Below are 20,229 nucleotides of genomic sequence, written 5' to 3'. Positions count from 1 at the left end.
ATTTCTGGGGATGATTAGAATTGGTCAGAATGTTTTTTTGAAGTGCATTGAACAACAGTAATTTATTACGAAAGTTCATCACTAATCAGAAACCAACAATTGGGTAATTTTCTCAGCTAAAATAACAGCAGATAAAATATGGATCAAGAAACAAAGAAATTCAAAATCCCTATTGTCTAGAAGGAGACAAATATTTAAAAGTAGATAAGAAATAAGCTGTACTTAGAAATTTCTGTTTCCTTTCCAGTTTACTCATCTCCCTCTGGTGAATCAGTATTACAACTCCAACCTCTCATGCTGGACTAGGTGTCGGCTTCACTCCAAGCCTAATTTTCTGGGGCTGGCTGTCAGTTTGATGAGCTCTTTGGAAAGTAGTGGAAAACCCTTTTATAACTGTCATTGAGCAAGTTCCAAACGTATCATTTTCTGTACTTTGAAAATGTTGAGTACCATTATTTTATGCCTTGAATCTTGCAGGCACTTAGACTTGGCTGCTAATTAGAGCCAAATGCAACCTTAAATCACAGATACGAGTGGCACCTTCTGCTGTAGTGCTCAGACCACTGCGTATGCCTCAGATGATGCCCTGTGAAGTAGGGGCCATCACAGGTCCTCTTGTCACACCTAACAGAGCGCCTCTAAGCTCTACTGCCCACGGTAAGTGCCATAATGAGTCAGGTGCTTTTGTCATCAAGCGCTGGGGCTGGTTGGAGAAAAAAAAAAACCCACCAGTCCTTTACATAATGACAGAGGGTCTGATTTCTGAGCAGAAACTGGGTTCCACTCATCCCTGAACTACCAGAGCCTGATGTGTTGGAGACATCAGTGAATGCTAATTGAACATGTGCTGGGTGAGAACCCAGCAGTGTGCGGGGAGGGGAGTCTTACGAGGTACACAGGGCCCTATTTGCTTCAACAATCACATGTCCTTCCACAAGCCAATGAGGCAAGTGGTTGTCTTTGTCTCTCCTTGCCCAGATTACTCTCTCGTGGAGTTTAAACATTCACCACAGAGAGAGACTCATCACCATTAGCTTCATTGTCTTTGAATGCAAGAAGCAGAAATATCTCTAATGGGACACACTGATCAAACTTATGGACCATTTTGATGTGAGCTGAGCACACAGAGCTGATGATAAGCAGAATGGAAGCTGGGTTGTCCATAGTGTTGGGACAGGAACGTTCAGTAAGAACCAGGGGAACGGCTGTCAGTAGGGTTTATAATTATCTGCCTGTCTTTCAGGTGAACTTCAGGACTAAAAGTTGTTAGCTAGTCGATCTTGGTGGATTGTCTAGAGACTGCTTATGATATCCATGGTATCTTGAGTTGACAGAGCTTTTCAGAGAATTCTAAGAATGTCTTGTGCAGCTAATTAACCTCTCCTTGTCAAAATGCAATACAAGATTTTTTTTTTGCTAGACAGTTATTATAATCTATTTCTTAAAAAAAAAAACAACCGGTATGTTGGTCCTTCCTGTGAAAGTTTTGGCATGCTTGAGCTGGAATCTTTTTTTATACTTTGTATAAAGATTTATTTATTTGAAAGGCAGAATGACAGCAAGGGGGGAAACAAAGTGAGAGACAAAGACACAAAGAAAACAGACAGCATTTCCATCATCCAGTTTACTTTCCAAATTGCCACAGCAGCCAGGCTGGGCCGAGTCAAAGCCAGGTAGCTGAAACTCCATCTAGGTTCCCTGCATGGCAGGGTCAGGAGTATTTGGGTCATCTTCCCTGTCTTTGCAGGTGCATAAGCAGGATGCTGGGTCAGAAGTGGAGCAGCTGGGACTCAGCTGACCCTTTGAAAGGGAATACAGGCTTCTCAGGCAGTGGCTTAACAAGTTGTGCCAGAATGCCCACGTTGAGCTGGAGTCATTATCTTTGAAGAGTGGTAGATAGAAATGATGTCAGGAGAAGCCAGCCTTTCTGATATGCTCATGGTGTGTCTTATCCTGTCTTTGTTCATTCCTGGCAAAGATCCTTCATCTCTTCATGTTTAGCATAAGCCTGCTTATCCTTCCTTCTAGCTCCCCAATTTCTGCAGGTGTGGGATGTGATTGGAAAAGAACATGGAGGGCAATATCAGGAACTTACCTGAGATAGAAATATGTGGGTACACTTGTATATATTTTTCTTTCTGTTCATTTTTAAATGGTTTATATAATATTTCTTTTAAAAATTTTTATTTAAGATTTATTTTCATTGGAAAGTCAGATATACAGAGAGGAGAAGAGACGGAGAGGAAGATCCTCCATCTGCTGATTCACCCCCAACTGACCACAACAGCCAGAGCTGTGCCAATCCGAAGCCAGGAGCCCAGAGCCTCTTCCGAGTTTCCCATGCAGGTGTAAGGTCCCAAGGCTTTGGGCCATGCTGGACTGCTTTCCCAAGCCACAAGCAGGGAGCTGGATGGGAAGTGGAGCTGCTGGGATTAGAACCAGCACCCAAATGGGATCCTGGCACATGTAAGACGAGGACTTTAGCTGCTAGGCTACTGTGCTGGGCCCTAATTTTTATTTGTTAAAATTAATTTTATTTATTGAACTTTTGCATTACAAGAAGACAAGGACACACAGAGAAAGATCTTCTGTCTGCCGGTTCACTCCCCCAATGGTGGCAAAGGCTGCAGCTGAACCTGGACAAAATCAGTAACCAGGAACCCTATGTGGATCTCCCATGTGGGTATCAGGGGCCCAAGCACTTGGGCCATCCTCTGATGCTTTCCCAGGTACATTAGCAGGGAACTGGATTGGAAGCAGAGCAGTGGAGAACAGAACCCGTGCTTATTTGGTATGATAGCATCACAGGCAGCAGCTTAATTTGCTACACCTTAGTACTGGCCCCTGAGATCAAATGTTTTGAAACAACTTGATGTAGAAACCTTCATTGGCTGCAAGGTCACCAATGAGGTAGCTCTTGATGGATGCATGAAGGCACAGAGTGTACAACCTCAGCTGCCACCAGTTGGTTTGAGCTTTGAGCTGTGGCCTGAGTCTCCTTAGACTCTGAAAGTCATTGCTGTCTCCTTAGTAGTTTCATACAGAGTCCCTCCAGGTTGATGCTCCACATGTGAGCTTTGGGTGGTCTTCAGATGGATAATTAAAAGGCACGGCCAGTCTGCTGGCAGGAGTTACTCTGGAAGGCAACAGTAGTAATAAAAAAAAAAAATGTCAATTGTGCTAGGGTCCCCTTGGGATAGTTCAAAGGGGACAAGAGGATAAACTGGATCTTTCAAATCTGTCATTTTAAAATATGCAGTAGCACCAAAGTGTGAGCCCGAATATCTTAAAAGAAACATCAAATATTTTTTAAATGACTTCTACAAGTGGCAAGCTAGAAAACTTTTATTTAAAAAATTTTGTGGGCCTGGCGCCATGGCCTAGCGGCTTAAGTCCTCACTTTGAACGCACCAGGATCCCATATTGGTGCCGGTTCTAATCCCAGCAGCTCAATTTCCCATCCGACTCCCTGCTTGTGGCTTGGGAAAGCAGTCGAGGACGGTCCAGGGCTTTGGAACCCTGCACCCGCGTGGGAGACTGGAAGAGGTTCCTGGTTCCTGGCTTTGGATCAGCATAGCATTGGCCGTTGTGGTCACTTGGGGAGTGAATCATTGGACAGATGATCTTCCTTTCCTCTCTGTCTCTCCTTCTCTCTGTATATCTGACTTTGTAATAAAAATAAATAAATCTTTAAAAAGTTTTTTTGCACAAAACCTACAAACTCATATTCTGTTCAGTTTTTGACAAATGGCTAGGTTATTGTCATTTCGAAGGATAATGATAACATACTTTCCCACAAGAAGGAAGGCTATAAGATTGTACTATTTTTCCTTGTGGTCCTCATCCTTCATAGTTTCTTCATTATAGTTGGACAGTATTGGCCTGGGATTAGGATGAAGGTGAATAAAACAAAATGAGGAATAGAAGGAAAGAACATGATAATGTCTGGTCACCTACCAGATGCTCACAGTCCTTGCTGTATCCCAAGGACAGCCCTTTGAAGTGGATTCTCTATTTCACAGGTAAGGAAACTGAATGGTAATAGGACTTCATGTCTACAAAGTGGTGGGATTGAAGCCACACCGAGGGTTCTTTGTTTACCTTGCGTAGAGACAATAATTATTTCCTTTAAGGCTTTTCAAGAGTGGAGAACCTTCCTCTCATTCTGGGCTGTGGACCTTGTGGATTCATCCGGCAGGTGGAGATGCGTTTGAAGACCTTGTGTGAGGACAGCCATGTGAGCATGTTTCTGTGATTCTGTTCATTCCTGGACTGTGCTTGCTTGCCTCTGAGCACTCTTTTGACAAGCCAGTTTCTGTAATTTCAGTTGCCAAGGAGCTCATTTTTCAGATTATCACTGATGTTCAACTTATTTATTTTTACAGTCATTTTCCAATTTTATGGGCTCCATGGATAGCCAAGGCACCTGCCAATGCCATTTCCCTGCCAGATACTGTCTTCCCTGTGGATAGAGTGGAATGTTTGAAATTCGCAGCTCATATCTTCTCCAAGAAGTTTGAGAAAGTGCTTTCTAAAGTAAGCATTTTTGTTTCCATTATCATCTTGGTAGGAGTAAGCAAGCATGAAAACTTTTTAGAGTTCAGGATTTTATAAGCAGCACCGTAACATGGACTGTGAGTTTATGCCCCAAGAAGCTTTAGTTTTCAGTTCACTGTCCATCTGTGAAGTTCTGCAGAGCTGGGAAAATAAGAGCAGAGGATGCAGATGGGATCTAGGTTGCCATCTTCATAGATAAACTCACTGTGTTATGGTACCCATGGCCCAAGTTCTCCCTGTGGGCCCCAGCCCTGCCATTTTCACTTTGTTTCTTTTTCCTTTTGGTCTTTGAGTTTATGCGTGCAACTTTGCTTTATTTCCTTTCCTCTTCTCCATCCTCATTAATTGTTTTGTGTTCTTTCTTTTATACCTTTTCCTTTCTATTTCATTTCTGATTCCTTTGATTCATTGTTGTCCCCACACACCTTTCAGTCTCTCCATCCATTTTTAAACTTTCTCTGTTGCTGTTGTTTCCCTTTTTATCAGATGGTTCTTCCTGCACTTCCCAAATATGCCCTTCATCTTCTTTCTCTTGTTCTCCTCTTGTTTTGAATTAGCTCTCCCTTTTTTCCTTATTTTGTCTTGGTAGTTAGCTTTTATTGTCTCAGCAAAACCATTTTATTAGACCAGTTTAGCTTTAGACCAACCTTGAAGGCTTCTCTGATATTTTAAATGCAGACTAATAGCTCTCTCAGCCTTCGCAAAATCCCTGCCTCAAGCCCTCTGCTCTCTGCTTTTCACCATCCAGAGGAGGTTGTCCTAAAGGTCTGACTTTCTCTGTGTGTACTGGAGTGATGTGAGTTGGCATTCGGTTTTGACCCCTTCCACCTTTTTGTTCAAATTAAAAAAATCAATTAGAAATGCTCCCATTTTCTACCCAGGTGAAGCCCAAGCTAGGCTATAATCACATTATGCATTATTTAATACAGCTCCATTAATTGACAAGGAGCTCTGGCTTGACTGCAAGATTCAAAATAAATTTTCTTGAGAAATTTAAGCTTAACCACCTCAACATCCAATGTAGTTATTCTTTCAGACAAAAACCAATGATGAAACTGAGACTTTGCTTTCAACCTGAATTGGTAGCTAAATATCCCAAGTTTAAATGAATGTCCAAAAAAATGTGTTTGACTACTCCAGTAACCTAGGTTCTTCAAAATAAAATGCCCTTGAATTAATCAGCAGAAAAAGCACAGCATTAAATTATAAATTCCAACCATTAATATTCATAGCCTTATTCCAGCATAATCAAGTACAGATAAGAAGTTATGCATAAAAACATAACAAGTAGAGGAAAATCCTAGGTAAAGATCTGTTCAGTTAGTCATTTGCTTTGAAATAGTGGAAGCTCCTGATTTACATGTCGTCTTTGCTGCCAGGGGTTTGAAGGGCAGCATGAAACCTCCTGCTGCTCCAGGGAGAGCCTGCAGCTTGCCAGGTTTATGAATATGGGACATTTAATTTCAGTCCTGTAAGGTGGTGGGAGTGAGATTGGGCTTGGGGATGTGGAGGCCTGAGAGGGTGCAGGTGGCATCTGCTTTGCAAATAGCTGGCAATGAAGTAGTGCAGAAAAGGTGGGAAAACTTTGAGTTCTGAAGGTGTCAGTAACTGGTCCTGAAATAATTAGAGACTGAGGCCTAAGAAAGGAGTTTACCTGCCAGCTGGCACTTACAGAATTGCTTTGGTGTAGCAGGTGCTAATAATAACCATAATAATACCATCAGGTTTCGTGTGTCTTTTTCCAAGTGCATTCAGTTCTCTTCTCCTTTCAAGCAAGCTGTTTAGGGCAGATAGATCACCCTCCCATTTCAGGTGCAAAAAACTGAGGTGCATAAAGGGAAAAGGACTTGCCCGTGATCTTCCCTCTCTGGGCTGGCTAAGTCAGCTGGGATGATTTGGATCTTTGGAATCCTCCCGGCTCTTTCATCTCAGGCATGCTGTTATCATGCTCGGAGCAGCTCCGTGAAGAGATGCAGTAGGTCAGCAGTACCTTCAAGTCCAAAGTTACCTCTTTAGCTGAGGCTTTTGAATTCCCAGGTGAATTATTATCACTGTCCCTAGGATGCCTTGGAGATCAACATTTATCTAGGGACCTGGGGAAATGGCCATTGGGGGCAGGCCAGTAAAAGGAGTTTTGACTGCCGTGCGTTGATTCATGATTCCTCGGTTCACAGAGAAGACAGGAAGCTGCCTCTGCATAAGAAGCACTGTGAAAAGCACTGAAAGCACTGTGTAATTCTCTGTTGTTTACGACATGTCTTTTTGTGACTACTCAGGATAGGGCAGCACATGAGGCAGCTTGGGATTCTCTCTTTGTCTGCAGGTTTATGGTCTTGGGGCAAGTTATTTAATATGACACATTGGCTAATAGATCTTCATGCATGAGAAGGTTGAGGGAGCCTGGGAGACATTTCAACAACCCATAAACAAACAACATTGATTGAGCAATGTTTTGTGCAGTGAAATATAATAAATTGAAAGGTCAGATTGAAAAACACTGAAATCACTTGTTTTCTATTAATTTTTGTAATTTATAGGGCTTCCATTAGCTAGGCACTTAATGCGCATTAACTCTAGTCTTCAAAATGATCTTGCAAGCTTGATGCCATTATCTCCAGTTTTAGGAGGAAACTAAGGTTTAGAGAAATTAAATGGTTTGCCCATTAAGTACCAAAGTAGAGTTAAGCTTAGGAGCATCTAGTGCCAAAGTGCTTCATGTGTTGATGTTCCCTTCAGGCTCAATGAACCTTATTGCAGTTAATATTCGAAAATAGATATTGAAAATAAGTGTGTTACAAAGTACACTTACTGATTCCAGATAACCTGGCCTTAGTTTAAATCATGGATCTTGGGGCTCCTGCAGAAACATGGACCTAACCATCTGTACTACACCGAGCTCTGCCACACCTTTATTATCAAATCGCATTTACTGTAAGGGATATAGCAGCTGCTAGAAAAGAACCTGGGATTCTTCATCCATGACATAAAGCACTCAGTGAATTACATGTAAAACTACATCTCAAACTAAGTACATAACCAACAAAACAAAGTAAAGGTTCTGACCATTAGGTTGCTGATCTGAAGGTGAGTCTCCTATTGCTCCAACCTGTAGCAATGATGGACTCAGAGGTGGAAATGTTGATGCAGCTCTGCATGCTCTCAGGGTGAGCCCTGTCCACTTGCTAGAATGTTTCACAGTATCCCTGACCACTAGAGGCCAATAGCACTCTTCCCATCCCCAGGAGAGACAGTGAACAATGTCTCCTGATACTGCTAGATGCTCCCTGGGCACGAAACCACCTCCCCTTCTTGTTGAAAACCATGGTATTACAGCTAAGTATTCTCTGGAAAAGGGAGAAATGCACCAAGTGCCTAGCAGGGGCAAGCTGAGCTGCCCTTGTGAGAATGGGCCTTCCAGGAAGATCTAGCATGTTCTCTGAATTGTCCATGTCAGCTTCCCGGGGCATATGCACCCGTGTGAAAGGTCTCCACAAGCTCTCTGTTTAAACTCGTCATCTGTGCGCTGTTCTGGCCCATCCTCAGATTCTCTCCCGCCTTCTACAAATATATGGGTGACTCCAGTTTTCCTGAATACCACTGAATTGTTGCTGCTTTTTTTTTTTTTGACATCAGCTGCAGGGTCCCCTGGGTGATTTCCCTCAAAGATTTCCTTGTTTTTGTGGCTGGGCTGGTGCAGGCACACAGCACTGGGGAGCAAATTCCAGGCTCTGCCTTGGCTTTCGGTGCGGATGGAGCAGCAGTGACAATGGAATCGCTCATTTTTGTAGAACAACAGCTGCGATGTGCCACCACAATGTTCCAGGAAAGCTGAGAGTATTTCATTTGTTCCAAGAGCTGGCAAGGGCCAAATGCCAACAAGCATATTCATTCCTCAAACTTTCCTTTCTGCAATAGGTTGGCACTTGAAAAAACACATAGGCAAGATTTTATGCCTAGTTTTTGTGGAAACGTAAACCTGGCTGCTTGGTGTCTGTGTGTGTACTTTTGAGGGGGATAGGTTTTGAGGGTCTATGAGAAAGTTCATAATGAAGTAAATTTTAAATCCATGCATCTTGTTTTTTTCATAATATGCATTTTCCATGAACATTTTGAAAATTCCTTGTAGGTGTATGTATGTATGTGCAATGTATCTTTGTAAATGTGTTTGTAAATGTGCTTGTTAATTATACATGTATGTATATGTGAATTATCTGATAGATTATATGTGTATGAATAAAATTTTTTTAAGCTGCTTCATCTACCAAAATGTCCCCTTCCATGTCTGGCCTGAGTGATGGTGTATTTGATGGCAGTGACCGTCTGTTGCCTGAGGAGATACATCCACAGTGGTGAGGGCTGCATTTTCAACTTTCATTAAAACCCTGTTTGCCTGAAGCCCTAGCCCTTTGGGTCTGTGGCCTTTGAGTCTCCTCTAATTTGCACAGAGAGGTTAAGTGGAAGGGCTAAAATGACAGAAGTTAAAGCTGCCTTTGGTATTAGAAGGCTTAGAAGCCAACAACTGGCTCTGATTTCATCTCAGCACTGTGGATCAGCTACTTGACATTACTGCAGTTTGGAGAAAAGTATCACGTAGGTTCACATTTTTGAAAAGGAATGTAAGCCTAGCAACTTTTAATGAGACAGTCCTTAAAAAAGCTGTGGCATTTCTTTCAGAGATCAGATACAGAAAGTACCACCAACTGTTTATTCAAATATCCATTTGGAGATTCCAATTATACACCAAACCACCAAGGGAATTTTTGGAAGTATTTTAACTTAATGATCAGACATTCAAATATATGCAACAAATGTGTAATTTAAAGGTCTGATTGCAATAATCAGTTCTTGGAATAAATGTGAGCATACTTAATGAAATGTGTACTTTTACAGTTGCACATACACTCATATATTGTGTAGTAGGTTGGGTTTTTATGCCACTTTTTTAAAAGGCAGAGAGATCAAACTCATTGTGTGTGATTATCAAAGGAGAAATATAGTGCATTTCTCTCCTGGAAATCAGAGTGAAGGTTCTGGTAACAGTGACTTTGTCTCCAGAGCACATCTGGCCATATCTGGAGGCATTTGTCACAACTAGAGGTGAGGAGCAGGAACAGGCATCTAGAGCTGCTGACTATCCTATGATACACAGCATAACCCCCGCCCCACCCACTCATCCCGCAAGAAAGAACCATCCCGTCCCCAATACTGTTAGTGCAGAAGGTGAGACGCCGTGATTTAGAGCAAGCGTATGGAGAGGAGGAGGAATATCACTGGGGCCTGATTCCTATCACTTTAGTTTTGGAACTTAATGTCTCCAAACATTAAAGTGGATATTAAAATATATTTTCAAATGATAATTCTAAGGCAAAATTGTTAGTCTAAGTAAGTATAAAATTCACTCCATTTCCCCAGAGTAGCGATATGTTCTTTTAGTCTATATTTGGATAGATTTCAAAACATTGCTTTATATAAAAAATAAATTGATGTATACGAAACAGTAACTGCTAGCAGTTTTTCATGGAGGAAGGTTGTGTAGTGCTACTCTGTGAATTGACTGAAGCCTTTTGATGTACCTGCAGGTGAAGGGATATGTCCAGTTAATCATTGCATAGGAAAATAAACCCTTCAACCTAACTGTCCCGATGCAGATCATGGAAAAGGATGCCGTTTCATAGACTGAACTAGACTTTGAGCTGATTAAGATAGTGATGAAGGAGATGGAAGGAAGGTGGGAAGAAAACACATGGTTAAGCAGCTGGAGGTGGAGGTATGGAATGAACTGGCCTCTCAGGAAGCCATAAATTCTCTCCCAGGATTAAGTGCTAGGAATGGGATAGAAGTCTCTCTCCCTATTTCTAATTCTGTACTTTTAATACCACATGATGCAGTCTGTGTTTCTATTGGGATGGACGCCTACCTTGGAAAAGAAGGTTGACTGATGAGCAAGCATCAGCTGATGGTGAGAATCTGATCCTGAACCAAGTGGCCTTTGACTCTTGTTACAAAAGACACACAGCCGAACAACTCCCCATGGCCCACCTTACCCAGATATCTGCTCTGCCCTGAATTTATCCTTACGGGTACAGAAGCCCCCAGTTTTCCTGACTGTGGACTTGTGTGATCTCTTCTCTCTGGTTCTGAATGATGAGATAACCCCTGACTCTTGCGGGAATTTTCCTGCACAGACTGGAGACCTCCTTCAGGACATGTCTTATGAATGTATTTCAGTGAAACCTTTTAAGATCTGTGGATAAAGACCATCACATGAATGTTACAGCTGGGTAATTTATATCAACGAGAATTTACTAGCACAGTCATGACATGGACTATCATTGAGAATTCCAGTTCCGTATTTTAGAATTTGAGTTTTCTCTGGCCTTCACTATTCATTAGAAACTTAATTAGAATACAACATGAGTAAACATGAGTTTATAGGAGAAGGTTATTAGAAATGAACTTTAATGGACATTTGTGGATGCCTGGAGTGAATCTCTGCTCTATTATTAAAGCTGTTAAAATCTTTGCCATTTTCTTCTTGTCACACGCATCTGGCTGAGATCTGACAGGCATTCACGCTAAACCGTAAAATGTATTCTTCCAAATGAAACCATTCAGAAGAATCTCGGGTGTATTCTGTAGCAATGTTTCACTAAGTGACACATTCAGCCCTGGAATGTTTATGAAAGAAATTGCACAATAATATAAAGTCACTCTGAATTTTTATTTCCTTAGATAAGGAATATGATTCTCCTGGTAGAGAAACTGCAGACGAGCCACACAAACAACTTGCCTGTCATTTGCCTGAAAATCCAGGCCCTGAAGAAGAAGCCAGAGGAGTGTGGCAAATCCTCCTGCCACTGCCCCCTCCTCTACTCCAGGTGAGCAGACCCCCTTCCCCCTAAGGAGCTGTGAGTGAGGTGGGGGAAGGGCTGTGGAACTGCAGTGCCCAAGGAGAAAAAGGGATTTTGGCTGTTCTGAGTTGAATCTTTCATGTTTTAAATCCCACGGAGGGGTTCTACATGCTATTGTATTCTGGGGTTCACAATGGGAGAGCACAAACAATGGATCAAGTTATAACAAAACCCACAAGTTACATGTTCTGTCTTTGCATTCACAAACAGCAACATCTCTGTGATAATGGAGAAGCTGTTGGGGAGTCCGTGAAAATCCTCTGGAATCCCAGTATCCACTTCCCCCATGGCTGTGATGGCTGGTTGGCTGAGGGACAAGGTGAGCTGGGTTTAGAGCATAAACACTCCTGTCCTCCCTTTTTCCTTCCCTCCCTTTCCCCCTCTTTGATTTTTTTTTTCTCTATCCATGCTTTAGATGCTTACAGGGCACCTGTTGTATTGTGTCTCTTGGGATTTGATGAGGGTAACTGAGGCAACCCTGCCTATTGGTGGCATATGCAGGTATGCTTTGCTGCTTCTGCTGGACTGTGAGTTCTTGGAGGCAAGGATGACATCTCACCCTCGAACCCACCCTTGGTAGGGTTAAGTGCACAGAGATGGGCACTTGGTAAACACACACGTGAGTGGAATCAGCAGAGTGATGGTTTCAAGAAGAAAGCTTTGAAATCCCACAGACCTGGCCCTGCCAGAAATGGGGCCATGATCAGAAAAAGGTCCTCAATCTTCTCATTTGTAAAGTTGGAGACAAATAGCATCTACCTTTCTGGGTTACTGTGGGCATTAGAGGCAAGGCTTGGCAAGCTGAGTTCTGCGCAGGCGCTGTGGTGCAGGCAGTGGACATTAATAGCGCTGATGATCATGGTGGTGGGAACCAACCTCACTGTGAATAAGTTCAGGGCTGAGTCCTGGGTCCTGAAATGCACTCAAATTCCCTTCAGGCAGAGGAACTCTAAGTTGCTTGCTGCTCACTCAGCCCTATCGGTTAGCAACACCCCCATGCCCTAGGAAGCTCTGTAGAGTCTGAATGGGAGCTGTATCGTGTGCAGCCATTGTTAACTCCTTTTGATTCTAAGCCACACAACCTGTTTCCTTTTAGACCATGATTATCTAGGGATGTGAATGGCTTCCGTGGTTGGGAATCTGTCCTTCTGTGACACCCACAGGAGTTTCAGGGCAAAGATCAGGTCTTTCCCCTGTCACGGACTCAAGCTAAGTGGGGTCTAGGATTAGTGATGGAAACGCTGTGCAAATGAAATCTGCTTCTGCAGGGCCCCAGTGGACTCTCGAGGCAGGGGTCACTGTGATGCCAACCTGAACACAGCTGATGCCAGTGTCCCCTGGTCACCCTCTTGGCAAACCTGCCTCATGGAGTCGATTTTTTTGTTGCTCTGTTTTTTTATGCAACCTTTGGAAGAGGATATGTTAGAATAACAAGGAACATGTACTTCATCTAGCTTGGCCCCACCATGTATCAGATGCTGCTTTTCCTGAGGCCACACAGGTACTTAAGGACAGAACTGAAGCTGATTTGCAGGGAGCCTCACTTCCTGGATATCATAGGACCTCCAGTGTCAGGTGTCAATGACCCAGGGCTGATGTTGAGGGCTTAAACACATTACTTTGTATCAAGGGAGGAAAACAAGTGAGTTTGTTGGATTTCTTTTGTTAAAAAATTTTTTCAGAACTTTCCCCCTAAGACTTCACACTTAGACTTCTATGAGCCCTCCCAGCCCAGCTGTGTTGTTTCAGCAAATGGACCCAGTTTTCCACTTACCTTCCCACAACCTTGGCTGTACCTGGATTCCAGCCAAGCCATTTGGCCCTTTTCCAGCTTTGTTCATATTATATTTATGATGTTTATATTAAACGGACTTTTTGTCATGTTTTTAAATCAATTTCACTTGCTCCCTTTTGGTTGGTAATGCAGAATTGGAAAACTCCCAGGCACTGCAGAGCTGTGAGCCTGTGGAGACTTTACTTCAAGTTACTCACTATTATGGGACTTTAAAATCTGGCCTGTCTGCTTTTTTTCACTGCAGAGTTGCTCAGAACCAAAACGACTGCCTGTGTATCTCAGCTGAAAAGTAATTCTGCGCTTTCTGAGCCCCTCTCTGGTGGCTGCAGTTTGCTAACCCCATGGTCAGCATGAACATACAACCAGTACATGGGCTTCAATAGAACGTACTCTATACTTGATTTTCGCTGCAAATCACATCCTCTTTTTATGCTCCATTTGTAAACTTTCTAACCTAAAATAATTGGACTTCTACTGATTAACTTTTTTCCCCTGAAACAATTGATTTCAGTCTCAGTCTCAGTTTTTTCCCCTGAATCTAAATGACCACATAAAAGCAAAAAGTGTAATGGGAACTCTCAGGGTTGCACACTGTTTTGCTTTGGATGCTGAGGTCTGTGCTGGTGCAGGGTAGGTACTCGGTGAAGGATTGGCAATTGAATGGTGTATGAAAGACAGAGTAATCTGCTAAAATCCCAAGCGTTAGAGAAGAGCCTGGCTGAGTGGCATATATCCAGTAATTCAAAGTCAAGTTAGTCTTAATCATTTTGTGATTATGATCATCTATGAAAATTTTTAAAGCTTGTGTTTGAGATATATACACATACGTATATATGTTTCGAGAAAGAACACGTGTGAACGAGAGCTGGTTTACTTCACTCCATAAATACTTTCAACCTCTGGGACTGAAGCCAGGCCCATGGAGCAAAGGCCAGGTCTGCCACATGAGTGGCAGAAACCAAGTTCCTTGTGCTATTACTCCTGCCTCCAAGGTCTGCATTGGTGGCAAGGTGGAGTCGGGAACCAGAGCCAAGAATGAGACCCAAACCCTCTTACATGGGATATGGGTGTCTTAACTGCTAGCCTAAAAACTTCCCTTTGCTTGTCCAGTTCTTATAAACCAGTCATATTTGCCTCTTGTCTCCAATAAATTTCAGTGGCTCATATCAAAGCACATTGATAGGTCCAAGATTAAGCTTCCTCTGCAATCATATAATTTTTAGCTTCAAAAAAATACTGCTAGCAACCACAGTTTTGAAGAGCCAAGTTGGAATTTTTAAACTCTCACAATTGCAGTTTCTTTAGAATGCATGGCAATATCTGACAAGCATTGCATGATGAAGGCTACAGCTGCATGCAGGGTTCCTTGCATTATTTCCGATGGGGTCAATACTGGGTTTCTTGAAAACTCAGCTTTGTAGCAGGTTGGAATGTTGGTACTTTATAAATATGGATGAAGCGGGTCTATGTGATTTGTCTTTTGTTCATGTATCCCACAAATGTAATTTGGTACTGCTGTATGGCTCACTGTGTTCTGGGTATTGGGGTTACCAGGGTGGATATTGAAATTTCCTGAGGCCATGATCTAGGAAGGGAGAAAATCATGTAGGTCTCCAGTTGTGATTCTGATGGTGACAGTAACCTGGTATGCAATTCAGTTGCATGCCTTCTTTGTCTTCCTCCTTAACCATCTTGCAGAGGAGGTATTATTTTTCATTCAGTGAGAGGAAACCAAGGCTCAGAAGGTTAAGTAACATGCTCAAAGGTATACAACTACTAAGTACTGAGGTCAGGATTTGAATTGGAATCTGCCTGTTTTTTTTCACTGTGCACTGCTGCCTCTATAAGTGTTACAACAAAGAGATGCACCTGTTATTTCTGGAGTGACAAGAGCCTCAATAGTTTACCTACCTGATTAGCACCAAATTATCTTTGCATTCTTGCTTGCAGAGTATCTCAACAGATACTTTTGCTGATCTTCCCTGTTGAGAATTTTCAGCTGTGTTCTCTTCCACCTGAAAAATATAAAATGATTCATTGGTGCTTCCGCCTGCATGGGCCATGACTGGGCAGTAGGCTATTGCCCAAGTGTTGGGGTTAAGTTGGGATGAGATCTGGGTAGGAATGGAATGGAGTATGACTGAAACATTAAGTGAAGGGAGGGGCTGGAGAGCAATGTGAGGAGAAGGGTGGGGAGAAGCTCAGGGTCATTGGAGTCAGGGCAATGGGGACTCAGTTTGGTTTCTGTGATTGTTTGCTATCAGGGGTTGAGGATGCCGCCTTTGCTTTTCATTATGCTGTCACTGTTGTGGTTTCAGCTATGGCACTGGCTGCCACTCTTGGGTCTTGTGCCTATTCCCACTTCCATTTAGTCTCAATCAGGACCCTAAAAATGGCCTAAAGGGGATACAGAAAGAAGGGAGGAGTAAAATGGATAGAAGGGTGTTTAGGAATAGTTGGTAAGGCACAGCGGGTGAGTAAAGAAGTTTATTGCCTACCAGTTTTTTGTTTGTTTGATTTAGTGATTTGAGAGCCAGTTGTATGTGTGTACACATATACATATGGAGAGAGGGAGAAAGACAGAAAAAAAAAAGGCACTCAGAGAAAGCTCTCATTCAGTAGCACACGCTTCAAATGGCTGCAGTGGCTAGGCTTGGGCCAGCAGGTTCCACCTAGATCTTTCACATGGGTGGCAGAAAGCCAGGCACTTGAGCCTTAGTCACTGCCTCCCAAGACTTGCATGATCGAAAAGCTAATACAGGAACAAGGCATCCCATTCAAGGTGTAAGCTGCTAGGATACACACTCCTTTATTTTTCATGATACAATTCCATAGGCACAGGGATTTCCCTTTACATCCTTCCCCATCCCTACTCCCCCATACTGTTTCCTTCCATATTATTATGGTAGTATAGTTCTTCAGCAACTGTATTTATGCAGTACATTATGATAATTCAACACGGGTATCCAACATGTGAAGATCAAATCAAGTTAGCATTTCCATCTCCTCAAACATTAAAAAAATTGACCAACAGTAACTGTACATATTTATAGGATACAGTGTGACGTTGCAATATTTATGTATTGACAGAGGGGGATTAACATTTCCTTCTCTTTGTCATTATTTTATAGTTAGAAGCATCACACTGTCCTGTTTGCTCAGATATTATGTAATGGGTTTTGTGAAATACACTTCCCCTCACCCCTCCCCCCCGCTCTATGCTTGGAACATGGGGAAAATTTATAATGTGTATAACTTATTTAGGCATCATCATGGGATTAAAGATAGTAATATATTATACCTCTAGGTGAGAAAATATTTAGGCATGAAGGAACCAAAATAAATTTCTCAAAAATTACTATCACTACTACTCTTACACTAATATTATTTTCATTAGTATAACAATATTACCACTGCTGCTAATATTAGTGGCTCATCATTTCATAAGTTGACCATAAAATTAAATTGTACCTGGCATAAATATCAAGAATAAACATTAAGTATTAAATTGTAAAATGATGAGCTGTTTTTATAGTAGTTGCAGAAGCAATACTGACACCCCAGGTGGCCACAAAGGTCAGGGCTAGGTTATTCTGCCCTAGCAGAGAGCTGGATCAGTCAAGACTTGAAGCAGTGCTCATATGGGATACTGGCATCACAGCTATGGGTTAACCCACTGAGCTTCACGGAGACATCCCAAGTGTTAATATTTTTAATAAAAGTACTATTAATATGCAATAGTAACAGTATTTTTTGAGAAGTTGATTTTGGTTTTTTGAGAAGTTGATATCTTCTTATCTACAGATTTCTTCATCTGGGGACAAACCAGCTTATTATCATTAATGTCATGATTATACTCAAATAAGCTATATACACCATAAAATTTCCCCCAAATGTTTTATTGTTGTCGGTTTGGGACATTTCCTTCCCAGAAAAGCAAGAAGATTCAACGAAGCAAACAATTCCTGTCTTCCAAACTGAAGGAGGAAAAAAGAGTGACTCTGTTTCATTTCCTCAGAGTGAAATGTAGTTGAATAAATAAGTTCTCAGGAAGATATTTCAACTAGAAAATCCAGTTTGTAGCATATGGAAACTGGAACAGTTTTTGTTGTCATTAAACTGAGCACACCGCTAACTTTATTTTAATAATTCATGTATTGTTTCATAAACAAAAGCAAACAAGCATTCATCTGAGAGATCACTTTTAGGAGAAGAAATAATAATTTATAATTCTATTTATTATTTCTTTAGTGGAGAACAGTCTCTTGGCTGAACACACGTTGCTTTTTTATTTATGAAATGGCACATGCATTATTAAAATAAACCTGCCACTGTGTTGTGCTTAATGATATGCAAAATTATTTGAGGTTGGGTACAGAATGGTTTCATTTCTCTACCTGTTGTATGGTTGGCTGACTTTCCCACCAACTGTGGATTTATGAGAGCATTTAAAAAGCACGTATTTATTTGGGGACCAAAAAAGCCCCAGCAGATTGGAAAAAATAAAGGCAAAATTTCTAGTAACAGTTTTACGTCTGCACAGTCCTTGAGTGAGGAAGAGGAGAAACATTTAACAAGGAAGAGACTGAGGCTTTCCAGGAGCAGAAATGGAAGGACAAAGGCTTTGCTCTCCTTACCCCGCAGAGTGCCAATCTCATGAGGAGCTCTGCTTCTGGCTCCAGCTCACTTCATGTGTCCTCCAGGGCTTCCTGTTTCCTTTCCAGCACTTCAGGCTACCTGCTCCTTCTTTCTTGCTCCTGCCTTACCCTGGACAGCAAGAGAGGGGGAAATGACCTCAAAAGTACTTAAATTTGGATTTTCTTGTTAGCCAAGTATCCAACCAGTCTTTTTAAAGTGGTCTTCATGAAGATTAAAAAAAAACACAATGGACTTGTGGATAGTTTTTATAAAAATCCTGGGGGAATTTTATTTATGTTTTAGCTCAAACTCTTTGGTTTGACTGACATTTGGTGGGGAAGGGGTGCAATGTAATGTGAAGGGCCAGGTGCTCAGCCTGTACCATTTACCCGGGTGTTATAAGAACTATAGGTTCAGTGGATCAGTGCATCTGGCCCCACCTGATTCTACACATTGAGATAAGGATTGGGAAGACAAGACAGAATGGGAAGGATGAAATGCATGCCTGACGTTCCATGACTCAGTAGCATATGGCTCATGAACAGCAAGTCTTGCATTGTAACTCTGCAGCAAGGTGGCCATCAAGTGATTTATGGGATGGGTCATGCATTATGCACACAGCAGACAACACTGTCCTCAAATAACATTATGGTTTTTCCAGGCTGAAATCCCACCATCTTAGAACTGTCTTTATAGATCCATAAAATACTCCATCCAAAACTTCCCCTTTTGAATTTAGCTTAGCATGAGATTGGTATCTGATGCAGATAAGCACTTGAGGTCCCAGAAAATGGTAGAGTGAGTCACAATATGAAGGCCAGGGTAACATTTAGCTTTGTCACAGTTCCTTCTGTGGCTGACCCCAGGGGAATAAACCTTCTGGCTTAAGGGAAATAGAATTCTGGCATATTATTTATGTCCTGATTTCTCTGTAAGTAAAGTGAGATAACAATTTACAGATGCTTTGTGATAAAGGAAAATATATTAACTTTGTCAGATCTCTCTTTTCTCTCTGAACTGTCAAATACCTTGAATACGGTTCTTCCAGTTTCATCATTCCTCCATCCCATATTGGAAACCCATGCATGGATACAGAAGGTAGCTCTCTGCAGAACTGACAGTGGGTTCACTTGAGATAAGTACCAATGGGAGGCTAGGCTCTTCTTCAGCTGAATTTCTGCTGTCAGTGAACCCTGACAGGTTATAGATTCTTTCTGTTTTTAGGTTATTAAACTTGCCTACATCATGTCATTCATTTTTCTCTAAGGATGTCTTATTTTCTCATTTGTATCAGGAGCTGTGGTCCCAGTAGTGTTGAACATCAGCAAACTCTCTGTAGCAAACTGCTTAACCAGACCGGGTTTTCCTGCAAGTTTGGTGCCTGATGTCAGGGTTATTCTCCCCAGCACCCAGATAAGGGGCCGTACTTGGTGGTGCCTTTGAATACAAATGAGAAAGTGTTGGATTACTACACACTCCACAACACACTGGATGGTTTACCATTGTATAATTATGCTCAAGAGTATCAGATTGCCTACAGCTGGGCAGTGGTATAGCTGTTTACAACAATAACATGCATGTCAACTGGTACAACACCAGAAATATTGCCAGAGTTAACCTGACCACCAACACAGTGGCTGAGACTCAAAATCTCCTTGGTGCTGCCTGTAATAACCATTTTTCATGTGATAATGTTGCTTGGCAAGATATTGACTTAGCTGTGGATAAGCAGGGATTGTGGGTGATTTATTCAACTCAAGCATGGTGATTAGTAAGCTCAATGACACCACATACACTTGGTTTACCAAGCAGTATGAGCCATCTGTTTCTAACACCTTCATGGTTTGTGGGGTTCTGTATGCCACCTGCACTCTAAACACCAAAACAGAAGAGATTTTTTTTATTACTAGAACACAAGCACAGAAAAAGAGGGCCAACTTTGGATTGCAGTGTCAATGCGTAAGGTTCAGGAAAGGGTGCAGAACATTAGCTATCATCTTTTGACCGAAAATTTTTCCTCTATGACAATGGTTACCTCATCTTCCTTTGGGAACTTTGGTTAACTATTTGGGTTTAGAGGAAAGGAGAAATGAACTAATAGTTCAAAAATAATCTTCCCTTATTATCTAGAAATGTGTTTTGTTAGTAGTATTTAGGTGCAAGTCTCTACCATATTAGAGAAATAAGACATTTGTCCTGACTTCATATGTTCTTTGAGGAGCCATCTTCCTTTTGGGATCCATTTCCTAAGATAAAGTCTTTCCATTTTGTTATCAGAGTTTTAGGAGGCATTATGTGTTTAGCAAAACCTATAGTGTGGTGACCTTT

General features: G+C 41.8%; 1 protein-coding gene across 1 annotated transcript; it reads left to right on the top strand.

Moving 5' to 3' along the window:
- Positions 1-569: 569 nt before the first annotated feature.
- On the top strand, positions 570-19,978 carry OLFM4 (olfactomedin 4). The gene is given in 13 exon segments (XM_040991550.1): positions 570-657; positions 4,134-4,237; positions 4,386-4,435; positions 4,437-4,536; positions 10,137-10,284; positions 10,287-10,324; positions 11,290-11,398; positions 19,196-19,245; positions 19,248-19,440; positions 19,443-19,658; positions 19,661-19,797; positions 19,800-19,896; positions 19,899-19,978. Coding segments are annotated over 13 exon segments (1,410 nt in total).
- Positions 19,979-20,229: the final 251 nt, after the last annotated feature.

The sequence above is a fragment of the Ochotona curzoniae genome, unplaced genomic scaffold (genome assembly GCF_017591425.1).
Source record: "Ochotona curzoniae isolate NIBS_2020 unplaced genomic scaffold, NIBS_Ocur_1.0 contig_64, whole genome shotgun sequence".
Classification (NCBI taxonomy): domain Eukaryota; kingdom Metazoa; phylum Chordata; class Mammalia; order Lagomorpha; family Ochotonidae; genus Ochotona; species Ochotona curzoniae.
Note: the sequence above shows the minus strand (reverse complement) of the source record. Positions and strands in the feature narration are given on the sequence as shown.